This window comes from Sardina pilchardus, chromosome 1 (genome assembly GCF_963854185.1).
Source record: "Sardina pilchardus chromosome 1, fSarPil1.1, whole genome shotgun sequence".
Taxonomy (NCBI): domain Eukaryota; kingdom Metazoa; phylum Chordata; class Actinopteri; order Clupeiformes; family Clupeidae; genus Sardina; species Sardina pilchardus.
This window is the reverse complement of record NC_084994.1, coordinates 47,429,592-47,446,273: the sequence shown is the minus strand read 5'-3', so window position 1 is coordinate 47,446,273 and position 16,682 is coordinate 47,429,592. Positions and strand designations below refer to the sequence as shown.

General features: G+C 41.1%; 2 protein-coding genes across 2 annotated transcripts; both read right to left on the bottom strand.

Moving 5' to 3' along the window:
* Positions 1-4,969: 4,969 nt before the first annotated feature.
* On the bottom strand, positions 4,970-7,825 carry cdkn2d (cyclin-dependent kinase inhibitor 2D (p19, inhibits CDK4)). Its single transcript, XM_062546909.1, has 3 exons — positions 7,616-7,825; positions 7,014-7,209; positions 4,970-5,964 (listed from the first exon to the last, which is right to left on the bottom strand). Exons 2-3 carry the CDS (start codon positions 7,152-7,154, stop codon positions 5,593-5,595), a joined length of 513 nt encoding a protein of 170 aa, XP_062402893.1. The 5' UTR covers positions 7,155-7,209; positions 7,616-7,825; the 3' UTR covers positions 4,970-5,592.
* Positions 7,826-8,251: 426 nt separating this feature from the next.
* Positions 8,252-15,422, bottom strand: ap1m2 (adaptor related protein complex 1 subunit mu 2). The gene is made up of 12 exons (XM_062546796.1): positions 15,224-15,422; positions 14,208-14,364; positions 13,830-13,897; positions 13,111-13,241; positions 10,911-11,058; positions 10,422-10,548; positions 9,935-10,077; positions 9,768-9,839; positions 9,293-9,451; positions 8,994-9,119; positions 8,771-8,846; positions 8,252-8,684 (listed from the first exon to the last, which is right to left on the bottom strand). Exons 1-12 carry the CDS (start codon positions 15,263-15,265, stop codon positions 8,659-8,661), a joined length of 1,275 nt encoding a protein of 424 aa, XP_062402780.1. The 5' UTR covers positions 15,266-15,422; the 3' UTR covers positions 8,252-8,658.
* Between the last annotated feature and the right edge of the window lie 1,260 nt (positions 15,423-16,682).

Here is a 16,682-nt window from a genome sequence, read left to right as displayed (position 1 = left end):
GAGGCAGCGCTGAGTTTCGGGTTGCAGTTGGACAATCCCCATTGTGGTGTCATGTCCACTCTTGAGTCTCCATAGCAAGAGACACCAGCAGAGGCAGGCGCTCACCACCCTGATCTCCAAACAACACAAGTCCTCCGCTCTGGCTGCAGCCGGTCGAAACTGCAAGCAGAGCTCCTGTCTGGGCCCTCCCACCCACCCACCTGCGCGAGAAACCGACGAGGCACACCTTTAGTGGAATTTTACAAAAGGTGTGCGGAACTGGTTAACCGGCGAACGAGAGGAAGCGCTGGCAACCCTCTGCCAATCATTTGCAGGCCCCGCCTTCGCCCTACAGCATGACATGAGAGTGGATGGAATCCGAGTGTTTGTGTAACAGGAGCCGATAGTCCAACAGTTGTGAGAGGTGCTGTGGAGCATGGGAGCAGCCGCTTAGCAATAACTAAAGCGTTTCTAATGAGCGTTCTCGATATAATATAAACACTTTCACACTATCTCTCTCTCTCTCTATCATGAATTAACTGAGAGCGTTTCAGTGGGTGAGGGGGATAATAATGATAATGTATTGTGGGTTTCAGTGGGTAGGGAGAATTATGATGATAATTGAATGTGATAATGTATTGTGTAAGAGGAATTATTATTATTATTATTATTATTTTATCTATCTATCTATATATATATATTATATATATATATATCTGTGTGTGTGTGTGTGTGTGTGTGTGTGTGCATGGGTGGGTTGATGAAGTAATGCTGTAGTCTGCATTGCACTTTTTTTATGAGCACTCATACAAATCTCATGTATTGGCTATTACTTAACTATTATTTGATACCACTATGTACATGGTACATGAAAATGAATAGCTAATGACATTTTGAAACAGCTATTCAAAATTTCTTTATCTATGAATAATGCGCCAATCAAAATGGTTCCATGACATCACCAGTTTGAGTGAATGCCGAAGCAGTGACAAAGCACTTTTAACCCTCAAAGGTGACTCGGAACACCTTGTATGCCCCCTAGTGCCTGAAAGGGATAACATCCATCTTTCTGACATATATCAACAACTTACCTCCACTCTCTTGGATGTATTCAAATACCACCTCTGAAGCAAACACTGCTTGACAAAACCAAACACAGAAGTATATAAAAAGAGAACGTCACTGAAATAATAATTTAAAAAAAACAACAGACAACATTCAAATCATTTGAGTACAACTGAACAAGGTTTGGGGTGTGTAATAGGCTCCTGTTGAGGATGTCCTGGCTGCAAGGGTGCGAGAACTCTGGATGTTGGCTGATGACTTAAACACATGTTGTAATGGTGAGAGTGTGGAGGCTATAACATCATAACAACGTCTCATCATCTTCGGAGTGCCGCGCGGAAAGGAGACAGCTGTTGTGCAAGTGGAGGAGCGCTGTTTTAGCAGAAGAACTGTCGTGTCACAGAGATCAAGAACAGGTCAAGAACAAACATGGTTAGGGAGGACTGTCTACAGCACTTGGCATATTATGGTGTTGACATGTGTGGAGAGAGCTGGAGGGCATTTGTGGGAATGTAGATCGGGGCAGCAATGATTAGTGAACTGTGTTTGACAGATTCTAATCCAATCCAGATCTTTTAGAGGGTGGTGCTCAGACAGGCTTGAACAATACACAGCTAAGGCTGTGGTGTATGGTGTGTGGGTGAGGTTTGGGTGGAGACCAGTAGCTATCAAAAGGATTCATAGCTCTATTGAAAGAGCTGTCTCCTAAGAGAGTAGTCTGGTCACAAGGTGTTCTAGTGCCCGACCAGAGAGGGATGGCTCTATGGAGGAACTCTATGTGTCTGTAATTGACAGAAATTGGAGACCTTGCAGGATTTGTGTGTGTGTGTTCGCGCGTGTGTGTGTGTGTGTGTGTGTGTGTGTGTGTGTGTTGAAGCAACATACTGTAGTTCTCAAAATAAAAGTTGAACATTGACAAAAAGAGGAAATTCAGTATGCATCATGTTACTTTAAGTGCTGAGGGGGAGAGCCACATAGTGCCTGATTACAAACCTCTGTGTCCCCATAGTGACGACAAAACTGAGACATGTTACGAGAATAAGTCTGTCATGACCAGTGTTCACCAGCGTTACCAAAACAGAACCTCTGGATTGCATAAGAAATTACAATTATGGTCGTGTATATCAGACAGGAAACACTCTGAATCATCACCATGGAAGCAGATTTTTGTCTCCTGGGGCTTCATAAAGTCAGCTTATCAGAGGCCGTCTCTATGAAGTTTTCACAACAAAGTTTGCATTGCTATGATAACAACCCCACTACAAACACACGCCTGGACAATCTGTCTCACCACTGTGTTGATGCACAGTTAATGATTATCTGTAGCTACTGTGTCTATTTTTTTTTTAATATATACTGTATATAAAAATGTAGTTATTTTTGTCTGTTTCTAAGGATGTTGTCCACTAGGTTTAATGTCCTAGCCCTTGGTAGAGAATGAAAGACACTTTCGGTTGTGTTTCAGAACAACTGAGTTCCATGAGAGATAAGGGGGGAGTTCCCAGTTACAGAAGTGTTATGATGACCAGCTGAGTATCAAACACTGAACTGAGTGTCCTGGTTATGGTAAACCCCGGTGGTTCCGGACATGCTCACATACTCGTCTGAGCAAAGTGTTGTGAATGTCATAAATCCATCATGTTGAGCATATCCTGCTGCATAACGTTCCATAAACGTTCCTTTCCAGCTGAGCTCAGTGTTGCTACACAGCCGTGCCTACCTCTTATAAGGTTTCAGTGGCTGACAAAGTGAACAAAATGTCTGCGTTCAAATTCTCAGTGCTGCAAGAAACATTATAACATGTGAGGGTTGTTAAACAGGCACACATAAACAGGACTCATGGCTCAGTCACAATGTCTTCTTTTCACTTTTCTCAAAAAACACCCCACTCTATACGCCTACCTTACACTGACAGACTTTGACAAGATTTGAGAAAGATTTTTTGAAAGATTGTAGTCTTTTGAGTAAAGCTTGAATGAGGGGCATTAGTTAAAATACTACAATCTTTCAAGAATCTTTCCCAAATCTTGTCAAAGTCTGTCCGTGTAAGGTAGGCTTTCGCAAACCAAATAGACAAAAGGAGTCAACAACCCAGGAAGGTGCTGCCAAGGGATCCGTTGCAAGATGGGACAGGTGAGCTTTTGACTAGAAAAAGCCTTCTGCAAACAGCGGAGCCATTGTGTGCATGTCCAACATGTTCCTTGTTAACCCAATCACGACCCTGCTGCACCACAATCACTCGCTTTCAGCTCTCTCCAAAGTCCACACAGGTGACCCTGTGCTGGAAGACACACTGTGATGCTGGTCCGGTTGTTAATGCCTTTGTAAACCCGCCTGCTCTTTACGCCTCGGGGGACACCGTGCACATGGCGGGAGTCTCAGTTCATAAACATCCTTTTCAATAATTCTAGTCTATTCCACTGAGATGGATAGAGGGTAATCCAACTGATATAGTTTCATATGTCATCGTTACACATTTAGTTTTAGAATGAGTAGGTGATCACTGCATATGATCATATCTGCATATTACTCATGCTGATTTGTTAGTTTATCTTCCTCTTTACATTGTAGTGTATGTTGTGTGTGGATACTGGGACCTTGAACTTGCCCTTGGAGATCAATAAAGTATCTATCTCTGAGGCCACAATGACTTGATACTGAAGCTAAAGAATGTGTTATACTATAAGTGCCTTTCGGGATGGAGGGGAATGTGGCACCATACCCTCAGGCCTTTAACCAAATATTTCAACAAGGGTTCAGCTGCATTCTGTGAACTTGGGCATAACCTTCTTCAGCCCTATACGTCTGCTTGCATTCACAGGCAGGCGTTCCAAAAGAGGGTCAAACTAAACATGGAAATATGATATGAAATGTTGATGTGGTGGTAGAACTGAAATAATCATTTCTATTACACCCAGGGCATATTTTGTGTATACTATAATGATGTTTCAGCATCTGTTAATTCAGTAGATTGGAATTGTCATCCTCCTTGCATGCACCGAATGATTTGCTGTATTCTGCCCTATGGCAAGTTCTCAATTTTTTCTTATTGTGGCAACCGAATTGTATTAAATACAATGCAGGCAAACATTGCAAATCAGGAAAAAGTTTTTCTACAAGAATGGCGTAGTTTTGTGATATTTTGAGCAACAGGTTGAATCGTCTCCAAGGTTTGTGAGCCCTCTTGTGGCGACAGTGACACTAGAATGGATAAACTGGTTAAGCCATAGTGATACTATGAAAACATGTCCAGACAAGGAAGCATTGTATGTTGCTATAATGGGAATCTTTTTTAAGTATCTGACTTCACAATGACCTTTAGAGGTAACTAAAGTTAATTATATCTAGTAGTACAAGATAGATTGAAAGTGTATTCTTTTTACATTTTTATTTATTTATTTATCTCTATCACTGTATTCATAGTATTCATCATTGTATTCAGTTTCTATGTGGTCAAAACATTAGCACGGCTTAGTGGTCTGAAAATCCCAGACATTAAAGGTAATTATGTTTGGCCTCTTGAGCAACCAGAAAGGCTTTGTTATTAACTTAGAGCTCAGGGAAAACTGGTTACAGCAGTAGTTCACGTGAACGGGGACAGTTTGAAAATCACATTATGCAAATTTACCAGTTTGTAATTTGTCAGGCTGGCCTCAGACCTTGGGTAATGGCCTTTACACAGCATCAGGGAACAAAACAGGACTACATCCTGTTTACAAGCAACAACAGCAAAACTAGTTAGCCAAGGTCAGTTATTGGCTCTATTCGCCGGAAATGTAAAACCAAAAGAATGTACCCTTTACTACAAATAGTGCTGGGACCATATTGTGCACTTAAAATATAATCGCCTACCTCTTTTGACTTGTCTAACAACTGAATATTCTTTTTGACAATCTGCAAGGATAAAGAAACAACTCCGAATGAATAAATATGGGCAATACTTTATTTGTGTACTAAAGAAATGAAGTGTGAGTACATCGAAATTTTTGTAGGGTTTATGTGTATTTTCATAAATAACAATAAGCATTCCACAGTGGTAAACATAAAATTCCTATGTACAATATTTCAATAAATAGTACATATAAATTCATACATTTTATATACAAGAAACAAACACATACATCTTAAAAAAAAAGAGAGAGAAAAGTTGCTACAAATTCATCAGTGCAAACTGCAAAACCAACCAAAGGGAGGAGGTGCAGCCGTCATTTCATATTTTCATAAAAATCAACAGCTCAAATGTCTACCTGGGTGCGTAGACAAAATGGACAAGAAAAATGAACAAACAAATGACAATTCGTCAATCTACAAATGTGCATGGCAAACTCCCAAAATGAAACGAGGTTTGCAGTACCTTCAATGGTACGTTGCTGTGCAAAAACAAAGATGTGTCATTTCCTCCAAAAATGTTGACACTATAGGCTACTATGCGGCTACCAAACTACCACAACAGGAAAAATCTAAGGATACACATTATTACAAATCCTATATATGAAATTTCACCAAAAAGCAAATGAATGAGAGTACGGGAACTCCCGTGTTTTCTTGCTATGACTGGAATGTCAGGCTAGATTCTAACTGACGTTCCAACAGTTCAACCACGTCTGGCGTGGAGGTGGCCCTTGCGACATCCAGGGCCGTCTCCCCACTCGTGTTGTGATGGCTGAGGTTGGACCGCGGCGCCAGGTATTCCACCACGTCTCTGTAGCCCTCGCGGGTGGCGATGTGGATGGGCAGCGCCCCGGAGTTGTCTGGAACGTTAACCGACGCGCCGAAGTCCACAAGAGCCCGGAGGGTGTCGAGAAAACCGCCGCGGGCGGCGTCATGTGCGGGAGTCACACCAAAACGGTCCTGGATGTTGGGGTCCGCGCCGTGCTCCAACAGCAGACACGCCACGTTGGTGTTCCCCATCATCATGACCTGCAGACAGCAATAAACATCAGTCTGTTTTGAATATCCTCTTATCTAGTACAGGCATCAACATCACACATTACTGTTCCTTCTTTGTATTATTGCTCCTCACACAAGGCTTATTAACATGGTTATTATGGTTATGGGATTTGGCAGATGCTTTTGTGTAAAGCAACTTATGAATAAAAATAATACAACAGTAGAATTAATAGTTTTAAAATGTTGGTAAGACTACATTAAGGAGAAAGCAATAATGAACAACAATACAAATGCAATCAATAGCCTAATGAAAATAAACACATAATACAAACCATAACCCATATAACTCTTATAACTCTTAAGTGCAAATCCTATATGTGTCCTATAGGCCAAAGTGTATCATTCTAGCCACTATAGGAAGCCAAGAAGCCTGAGTAACTAGAGGAGTTAAATGTGTCCTCTTTGGCTGTTTGAAGACCAGGCATGCTGCAGCATTCAGCATCAGTTGTAATGATCTTACTACACACTCAGGCAGGCCAGCTAACAGTTAATTACGATAGACCAGTTTGGAGATAACCATGGAAAGAAAAGCTGAACACCTAATTAAATTTAAATCTATCTATCTATCTATCTATCTAATTATTTATCAAATGAAAAGTTAAAATTACAAATTGGCATAATGTACTATGAATATTGTTTAAAAGGGACATGTGAATTAATTTTCGAAAAATGTTAACATTTCAAATGACACTTCTGTAAAAGAAGGAAAATGTAAAACATCACAATGTAACGTTATTGTTTGGGTCGTAAAGGTAAAGGAAGCTATGGTTATTTTTAATATATATATAATCTGCTAACAGCTAACACGCATATTTATTGACTTCAACAAGTAATGGGAAACTTGTTTAGTGCCAAGTAAGTACGTAATGTATAGTTATTAGCAAACGTTAATCTCCGGCCAACGCCCACTCAGGTGCTAACTGGTAACGTTATGGGTTTTATCACGTCACTCGTTCACCAAAACAATTTAGCTACGAAGCGGACTAAAGGTCGCAAATTGTGAATGGTGAATAGCTTACCTGTAATGCAGTGCGGCCAAATTCATTGACCGTGTCTGGATGCACCCGGCATTCCTCCAGCATCCGTCGCACTTCGGCTGTATTCCCTTTCGCAGCGGCAGTGGTCAAGCCCTTACCAGCATCGTTCTCACTTAAAACCATGGCGGTGGCGAGTTTCAGCTCTCGACAACTGCTATCACGACATACAACCGGGGACCTATGGAAATAATAAAAGAACAATTATATCAACCTGCTTGAACACGTTTACGTTTATTAACCAGAGTTCTTCTGCTAGATGAAGTTAGCTAACGTTAGCTACGAGTGCGCTTATTTTTCAGACATGCTAACTATTTAGCGTTCTAGCTAACGATAGCTAGATAACAATTTAATTCAACAGGCTGTCATACTACAAAACGTGATGTTACCTTTCAAAACGTCACTAGCACAATAATATACACACCCAAGGACAGCAGTGGTAAAAAGAAGTATAGCGAAAACGAAGATAAATAATAAGATAATGTAGTAGATTAGCTAACTGGCTAGCTTCCTAGCCGTCTGGCTAACTGGTTTTTAAAAATAGGGAAACGAAACAATAATCAGCGACGACAGCAGTGCTCTCTTACCTCGTTCAGTTTTTTGCCTGTTGTTTTGTAGATAAAACGACCGTTGGATATCCTATTTGCTTTCCGGCTACTGTTTACGTCTGCTTTTCAAATAAATCACAACAAATAATAGTGTTTTCGACGTTCCAGTACCTTTAATTTGCGCGCTGAGAATAGCCAAGAGTTAACTCTAGTATCTCTTTACAAACGTCGATGAAAGTATCTCAACCAATAAGAGGCCACAAAACGTCTGCTGTCATTCCACATTGGGTGAAATGGGCGGAGTAATAGTACGGTTGCTACAGTATCACCGTGGTAACTTCCCGCTCGACCAATGATAACGCCGAGCGTAGAAGGCGGGCAATTTGAGAACGTTATTTGTAGCTACAAGTTGTTCATTCATCTTTTCATTCTTTGATAGTAAACTTCTGAAGCTGGTGAGAAAAAAAGGCGGGTTACTACGCAAATTAGTACAAGAACGTCCCAGGCAAGTCGCGCTATAGCATTCTATTAATTAAGTCTGCCCAAAATGCTTTTACAGCTAAGTCAAACATATATGGTAAGCTATAACCACATTATATTAAATAACATTTATGAAAACAAATATTTAATTTCCCCTTGCTCCTTTTGGTATAGTCAAGTAAAAAGACAAACATGTAAATTCTGCACAATTTAATTGCACTTAAAGCTTATGTGAATATCAATTAAAACACAACCCATCATAAAATTATTTTCCGGACATACATTCATACAAAATATATTAAAATTTTAAAAGTGGGCCACCAAGTAGGCCTAGGCCTAGGTTAAGGCCTATTTGTGATTTCAATAGACATTAATCCAGCCTGCAGGCCAACTCACTAGACCATACCAGGATATAATTAGGCCTAGTAGCTTCAACAGTGTGTATTGGGCAATGATGTTCAATGTCATAACCAAAGTGATCATATACAGTATGTAGGATTCAGTGTGACGTTCAAAATAGCTTTCCATGATAAGGTCACTGGGTTTGATCTTCTGGCCCTGCTGTGCCATGGGGTAAAAGGATCTTGTAACATCACCACAGACTACTGGTTTGTTCTCAACTGGTAATCTGAATAAAAGAAACAAGTCTATTAGAATCGGATGGATGAAAATAATATACATTTTAAAAGGAAATATGAAACAGGTCAATTATACCTCCACTTTGTGTTATGTATCTGACCCAGGGTAGGGCCTGGTAACCGCTTTTCTCAATGATCTTCATGTACCGCACCTTCATCAGAAAGGAAAGCGTTAGTGACTTACAGCCTTTACATTCCTGACCATAAAGGAATGACAAATGGAAATAATTCCACAACAATAACACACAAACAAACACACACCCACACACACAAACACACGCAAAACACACTTGAAATACCTGTATGCCTGACACTGTGAAGTACGGGATTTCAAACTTGACTGTAATCGGCGGCTTGCCCTCCATCTCGTCCTTCTCCACGCTGGGGAGCCCAAAGTGAGCGCGCATGAGGAACTCCTTCCCTCCCTTGAGCGAAAACACACCAGAACAAAAAATGTGACGACGCACGTACTCTGCAGTCATTCCGATCATTCCTCGCCATTCCCCTAGACGGTCATCAAGTAACCATGAGGAGGTGGTGAGGGGGCTTCACCGTGGGCTTTGTTTGCAATAACATATCTGCCTGCAATTACACTCACTGGGAAGGATTTGATGGTCCACACAACGAGGTTTTTCTCCGGGACGTACTTGGCGTGGCCTGTGCTCGTTTTAAATTTGGGGGAGTCGGCGTCACTGGGCACGGGCACTCTCACCTCCACGTTATTAGCGACAGACTGCTTTTTGAACTGACCCTTTGCCTGAAAAAACAAAAGAGGAGGAAGTTTCACAGTTACCGGTCATCATGATCAATCAGGTCTGTATGGGGAGCTGAGTACTGTTCTTTGGGCTGAGTGTGGACACAGATCAATGGCTAATGGCTAATCATTGTCCCTTTGATTTTGCTTTTCCACTCTCACTCTTTAATGACCTTTTCCACTGACCCAGAAATTCTGTGCAATGCAGCATTTCATTTTTTTTATGCATGGTGGTCATCACATCGAACAGGCGAAGCGTAGGCCTAAAAAAAAAATTGGCACAATATATAGTGGGGATGTCAATGGATCATTCCAGTACCTTCACCATAATCTCTACACGGCTGTGGGAGAACTTCTCGATGACCGACTCTATCCAAACCAGAGGCTTCACCTGAGGAAGAGAATGGATTTTGCCGTGTGAAGATATCGGGACACCAAATCCAACATCCAGTGTACCAGAACGGAGCGTGGGAAGTTCGGTCTTACGTGTGTGTTGATACGGTAGGACATGAGCTCCGATTCACCGTCCGGGGGAATGAACGAGATGGTGCGGTCACTATCGAAGCGCGAGAGGCGCACGCACTGGTGAAACTTGACATCTTCCATCGTCACAGATTTGCCCTTGTCTCCTACAAAAACACAAGACACACACACACACACACTAAAGCTGGAAACACTGCCAACTACAGACTGTATGTGATTATAAGCACGTTTGTTTTTGTTTTTAACATGGGGAAATTTGACATGCATGGTTCCTCTTTGTATGTAACATCACCTAATAGTGGGACGATAAAAGTGGTGTAGATTTGCATATGACCTTAAGAAATAGGAAAATATCTCAGTGGGCTGATGAAACCTGATTTCAAAGTTGTCAGGCGACAGAATTCCCCCACATTTCCTCCCTTCCACGACACAGCCTACTGACTGACTCATGATGTGAATTCCTATGAGGTGACTGTGGATATATACGTACGGCCGGTGAGGGCGAAGAGCACTCGGTCGTTGAGGCCGAGCCTGAGCTCGGGCATGCCGGAGAGCATGGTCTTCAGTTTGATGCTGCCCACGATGTCACTGCTCATCACACTCCCGTTGGCGTTCACCTGCGGCAAAACAGCCATGCCGTTATTAAGATCATACATTATTAAAACAGCTCGTGACGGCTCAGGGACGTGGACAAGGAAGTCCTGGCTCTTAATTCCAGTTACATGCCTATACCAATGGATGGTAAAAAGTTTGCATGCACTCACTGGCATTACATCCATATCTGTTGCATGGTTAGATGATTCAGATAATGAAAGATAACAATGGCTCACAGGCCTACATTTCTGTGGCTGTAGTGTACATGTCTTACATGCGGAAGGGAAGTACTGTGGTTTTTGTACAACCAGAATATTTGAATAGATTTGAAGATACAAATGAAGACTGGGATGTTTCCAGAACAACGCAGAACAAAGATACCCACCAGCACATTAATGGACTCTATAACATCAATGAAGACCTCGTTCTTTTTGTATCTGATGCCTTCGGACCTCCATGACACTGCATTGGTGACTGTAGTGGGCACCCTGGTCTTTGCCACCTCCAACTTGGTGCCCTCTTGAGTGATGTATCTGTACCAGAGGTAACACAGGTTAGACAGACAGAAGGAACCCTCCATCCTGAACGTTCAAAGGGCGCACAGGTGAAGCCTGTTTATACATAATAGCTTATATTAAAAATAGGCCTACATGACTTGAATAACAACTCTGCATACAGTGCCTATAGAAAGTTATCATACCCTTTTGAAATAGTTACTTTTTTTGTCTTACAGCCTGAAATCAAAACCCATTTAAAAAAAATTTTTTCCAGTTTTATTTACAAATGTAGCTGTACAACATCAAAATAATGAAAAAAAAGTCAACAGTTCTGAAAATTAATAAAAAATTAAAAACTAGAATAACAGGGTTGGAAAAGTCATCATACCCCTGACTTAATACTTTGTAAAGCTTCCTTTTGCTTTCATTACAGCCATCAATCTGTTTGGATATGTCTCTATTATAGCTTTGCACACCTAGATAGGGGAATATTTGCCCAATTTTCCGTGCAGAAATGTTAAAATTTAGTCAAATTCTGTAGGGAATGGCGATGGACTGCTCTCTTCAAGTCAATCCACATATTTTCTATAGGATTTAAGTCAGGGCTCTGACTTTGCCACTCAAGGATATTCACCATCCTATCCTTAAGCCACTGCTTTGTTCTTTTGGCAGTATGTTTAGGATTTTTGTCGTGTTGGAAGGCGAATGACCTCCCCATCCTCAGCTGTTTAGGAGAGGGACGCAGGTTTTCCTCAAGAATTTTGGTGTACTTGGCAGCATCCATTTTCCCTTCTATCCTGACCAATTGTCCAGTCCCCGCTGAAGAGAAACATCCCCAAAACATAATGTTGCCCCCACCATGCTTCAAAGTAGGTATGGTGTGTTTTGGGTGTGTTTGGGTGTGTATACAGTGTTTGGTTAGCGCCTGGAGCTCAGTCCAAAAACTTCAATCTTAGTCTCCAAAAAGTTCGATCTTAGTCTCATCTGACCATATAAGCTTTTTCCACATGGTAGCAGAATATTCCAGATGTGTTTTTGCACTGAACTCCAAGCGCAATGTTTGGCGAAAACCAACACAGTACACCACCCAAAACACACCATACCTAGTGTGAAGCATGGTGGTGGCAACATTATGTTGTGGGGATGTTTCTTTTCAGCGGGAACTGGGCAATTGGTCAGGATAGAAGGGAAAATGGATGCTGCCAAGTACACCCATATTCTTAAGGAAAACCTGCGTCCCTCTCCTAGACAGCTGAGGATGGGGAGGTCATTCGCCTTCCAACACGACAATAATCCTAAACATACTGCCAAAAGAACAAAGCAGTGGCTTAAGGATAGGATGGTGAATATCCTTGAGTGGCAAAGTCAGAGCCCTGACTTAAATACTATAGAAAATATGTGGATTGACTTGAAGAGAGCAGTCCATCGCCATTCCCTACAGAATTTGACTAAATTTTAACATTTCTGTACGGAAAATTGGGCAAATATTCCCCTATCTAGGTGTGCAAAGCTATAATAGAGACATATCCAAACAGATTGATGGCTGTAATGAAAGCAAAAGGAAGCTTTACAAAGTATTAAGTCAGGGGTATGATGACTTTTCCAACCCTGTTATTCTAGTTTTTAATTTTTTATTAATTTTCAGAACTGTTTACTTTTTTTTCATTATTTTGATGTTGTACAGCTAAATTTGTTAATAAAACTGGAAAAGATTTTTTTAAAAATGGGTTTTGATTTCAGGCTGTAAGACAAAAAAAGTAACTATTTCAAAAGGGTATGATGACTTTCTATAGGCACTGTATATATAAATGAGTGTGTGTGTGTGTGTGTGTGTGTGTGTGTGTGTGAGTGAGTGAGTGAGTGTGCCTGAATGAGTGTGTTAGAATGAAGTGTGTGTGTGTGTGTGTGTGTGTGAGTGTGTGTGTGTGTGTGTCTGTGTCTGAGTGAGCATGGGTGTGTGCGTGTGTGCGCGTGTGTGTGTGTGTGTGTGCGTGCGTGCGTGCGTCTGAGTGAGTGTGAGTGCATGTGTGAGAAAGAGAGAGGAGGAAGGAAACAACGTGTGAGTGGGAGACAGACGCCATCTCTTACTCCTGGAGGATCTTGCTGTCGGTGGTCTGGGGGAAGCCAAAGTCCATCAGCTCATCCAGCAGCTCGTACACCACCACAAAGTTATCTTGAATGCTCTCCTCCTCCAGCTCCTTAAAATACTCCGTAAACACCTACACATACAAACAGGCAGGTTCATCTCAAATGTATGCAACCTATTCAGTTTTTCTTGCAAAAAAAATCTTAAAAGTGTTATTTGGTATGGAGTGGTATTCTGTTCGCCTTCTGTAGTTCACAAACAATGCAAAGGAACAATGAATACATGCAAAAATTGTAGATATCTGAACATGGTAAAAAAAAAAAACCTGGTCCTTTTACAACAATTTAAATATAGGTAAGCAATTAATAGTAACTAGTAAACAGTAACCTAAATCGTGTCCCTTTAATTGGCCTACATCATCTTCATTTTGGAAACTGTATTGTAAACCTTTCCGTCCATTATATAGATCCTATGTATAGTTTCGTCATACACTTTGACATTTTGCTTCCCTAATTGCAACGAACCTGTTGACCTCCTCTACATAACTATGTGGCCACTGATTAACACCCGGCCTTAAAGAGTAACCGCATGAAGATGAGTTTTAAGGTAAAGGAAGAGACAACCTATTTACATCACGGTGAACACACATACACACACACTCCACAATACAATGGTATAAGAGGACTGATTTGTCCAGTGCTGTACAGTAACTGGGACTCACCTCCACAAGTTTGTACAGGAAGGCGTAGACCAAGGACGCGTTTGCGTTCTTGTTGGTAATGGCCACCACTGATCATGAAGTCAAGGACATACAGTTTACAATTTTCTCACAACGCCAGTTGACTTCCCATACTTCCCTTGCATCTAAAAGTCCCTATTGGATAGGCTAGTGAACAACTCATAATACAATTTATTGAGATTTAGCTAATTCATTAAAAAAAAACTTTTAAATCAAAGTGATGTGGATCCAACAGACAATAACACAGACTACCTTATCTAGTATTTAGACTGCTTGCTCATCACAATTCTAGGAATCACACAACATTCTACATCAGTGAGACTGGAATTCTGGTGTTATTTTTTTCTTGCAGAGGGATACAGTACAGGTTGCTGTGCTTGACCCACAGGAAGTGGACGTTGCCGTGGGTTATGACGGGACAGAGAAGGCCCTCTTCTTCCTGCTGCATGAGCAGGGGCAGGAAGTGGTCAATCTCAGCCATATCTACCTCACCCTTGTAGTTCCGGCATATCAGCACCTAAAAGGAGAATGGGTTTGCAGTTTGCAGTCTTCAGTGGTGTGCAAGAATATGGGTAAGGGTGACATGACACCGCAGGCATCCAGTACAAGTAGCATTCATTGCACATTAAAACAGTCATTGCCTTTCTTCGATCTGTCTCAAGTAGGCTAGCCTACATGTGATGTCATTAACAATGTGCCAGGCTGGAAATCACCTGAGAAATGCACTCATTCATTCACTGCTCTGCTCTCTCATTCACTCTTTTGTGACGCAGCAGTGCATTGGATTTCCAGCATGGGTGTGTGTCAGGTTACATCTCAGTCTGGCCTGGTTTAATACCAAGTCTTAGGCTAGTTTGTAGAAGACCAATACGCCTATCACTCAACAATAACAAGGGTTATGCATGCAATATTTTTTATTTATCGTGCTCTAAAACTAGTTGTTATGAACTTGCACTTTATCCAGTTTATTGCAGACACGACAAAGTGCAACATTTGGGGTTTCAGTTTGATAAATCGAATTATTTGTGTTCTAAACGTCTGTTAGGCTATTTTATATTTGAGGCTGCATGGGAAAGGGTTGCCCTTGAAAGGTTTTTCTTCTTCGAGTCCTTCAGATTACATTTAGCATTCACGGAAGTAGTCTATTAGTGGTAGCTACTACAATGAACGGCGATGACTTCATCAATAAGCTATTGTTTCATGGATGTGTTCATGGTAAGACTTGTTAACCCATCCCCACACCTCAAAAGTTAGTCGCAAACGTGTAACATGGCCTGGGGTGAACTAAAAAAAAAAGTCTAAGCTACCGCAAAATGTTTCCTGCAATTGTATCTACTGTCACAATCAATAGCTCATGAGCGTGCGCGGTTACCTACCTTTCCTTTCAAATCCAACACGAACACTGCTGAAGCCGACATTATTGAAATGTTTCTAGACCAACAAAAGCGGACTAATGAACTTTAAGTTAAACTCTACAATGGTCCCATTAACAATACAATTTTAGACAGGTAGGCTATCTATCTAATGTGTCATGGATTCCTCGGTTCCTTTCGCTCTGTTGCGTGCTGACGTCATCGTGCGACAGGTAAAACATTTACAGCATCACCTGTAGCTACGGTTCATGGTGGTAGGCTACAGTCTTTTACCATTAGCCGTGCTTTTTATTTGGCGGACGCTTTTGTCCCATTGACAAATAAAATAATGCAATGGGTAAATTAACAGTGACAGTTGGTAATAGATAATACAGGCCTAATAGCCTACAATAATGTAAATGTAATCAATAGCTTAATAGAAATAAATACATACTATAATATAGGCCTAGGCCTATAATATAATATAGCCTACAAACCATAACTCAAGAAACGCTTAACTGACTCTGCTTGCTAGACAGATATGCCCCCAGTTAACCCCTCTTGAAAGACCCAAAACTATAACAGGAATAGAGAACACTGGGCAACTAACTAACTCCCACCAACAAGAAACCACTAAGAAGAAGCGTTTATAGCTGGTAGATGCTCACCAGAAGACCATAGTGGCGGTTGGAGATGTAGGCCAAAGCTTGATCATAGAACTGGGTTAGCAGGGAGCAGATCCAGTGTCCAAGGTGAGAGATTTACATGTGTTCTCTTGGGCGAAGACCAGGCATGCTGCAACAGATCTGACTAAAAACCGAATTACTTTTTAAGACCAGTATTGCTATGCATAAGAACATCTATGGTGACTGCCTGTGTGAGTCTGTCCAAGCTGTCATTTGTCTTGCTTTTGCCATGTCAATTGAGTGTAGGCTACATGAAAAAAGGAGTATATCCTGCACACTGTTTTCCATATAGACCACTTTGTCTTCATTTGTTTGAGAAGATGTTAATAAAATGGCATGAAATGTTGTAAGATAAAATATGTGGTACAACAGACACATTGGGTCGACAGACACACATATGGAGTATTGCCTAAATTTCAGTCCCCGAGATATCCTGAAGATGGCGCTACAGTCTAAATGTTCACACTGCATAAAGTGATCTATTCAACAATAAATCCCTTTAACATATAGGCTACAGCGCCTGTGCCAAGCCTAACTTCTAAATTCAGTTGAACATTGAATATTTAATTATATTAAATTAATTTGAAAATACTGTAAACGGCTATTCTGGAAGAGTATCCTGGAAATTGTATTTAACATCTAAACAAACTTGATCCCTTGATTCCTCTGCTGCATATAATCTCCTGCTTTAAACACACTGCAGTGTTTTCAGTAAACAACAGGGAAAGTAAAAAAGCTTCGAAACTTTTCAAATAATGACAAATCTTCCACTCCCAAGTCTCACACTGTAGTACAGA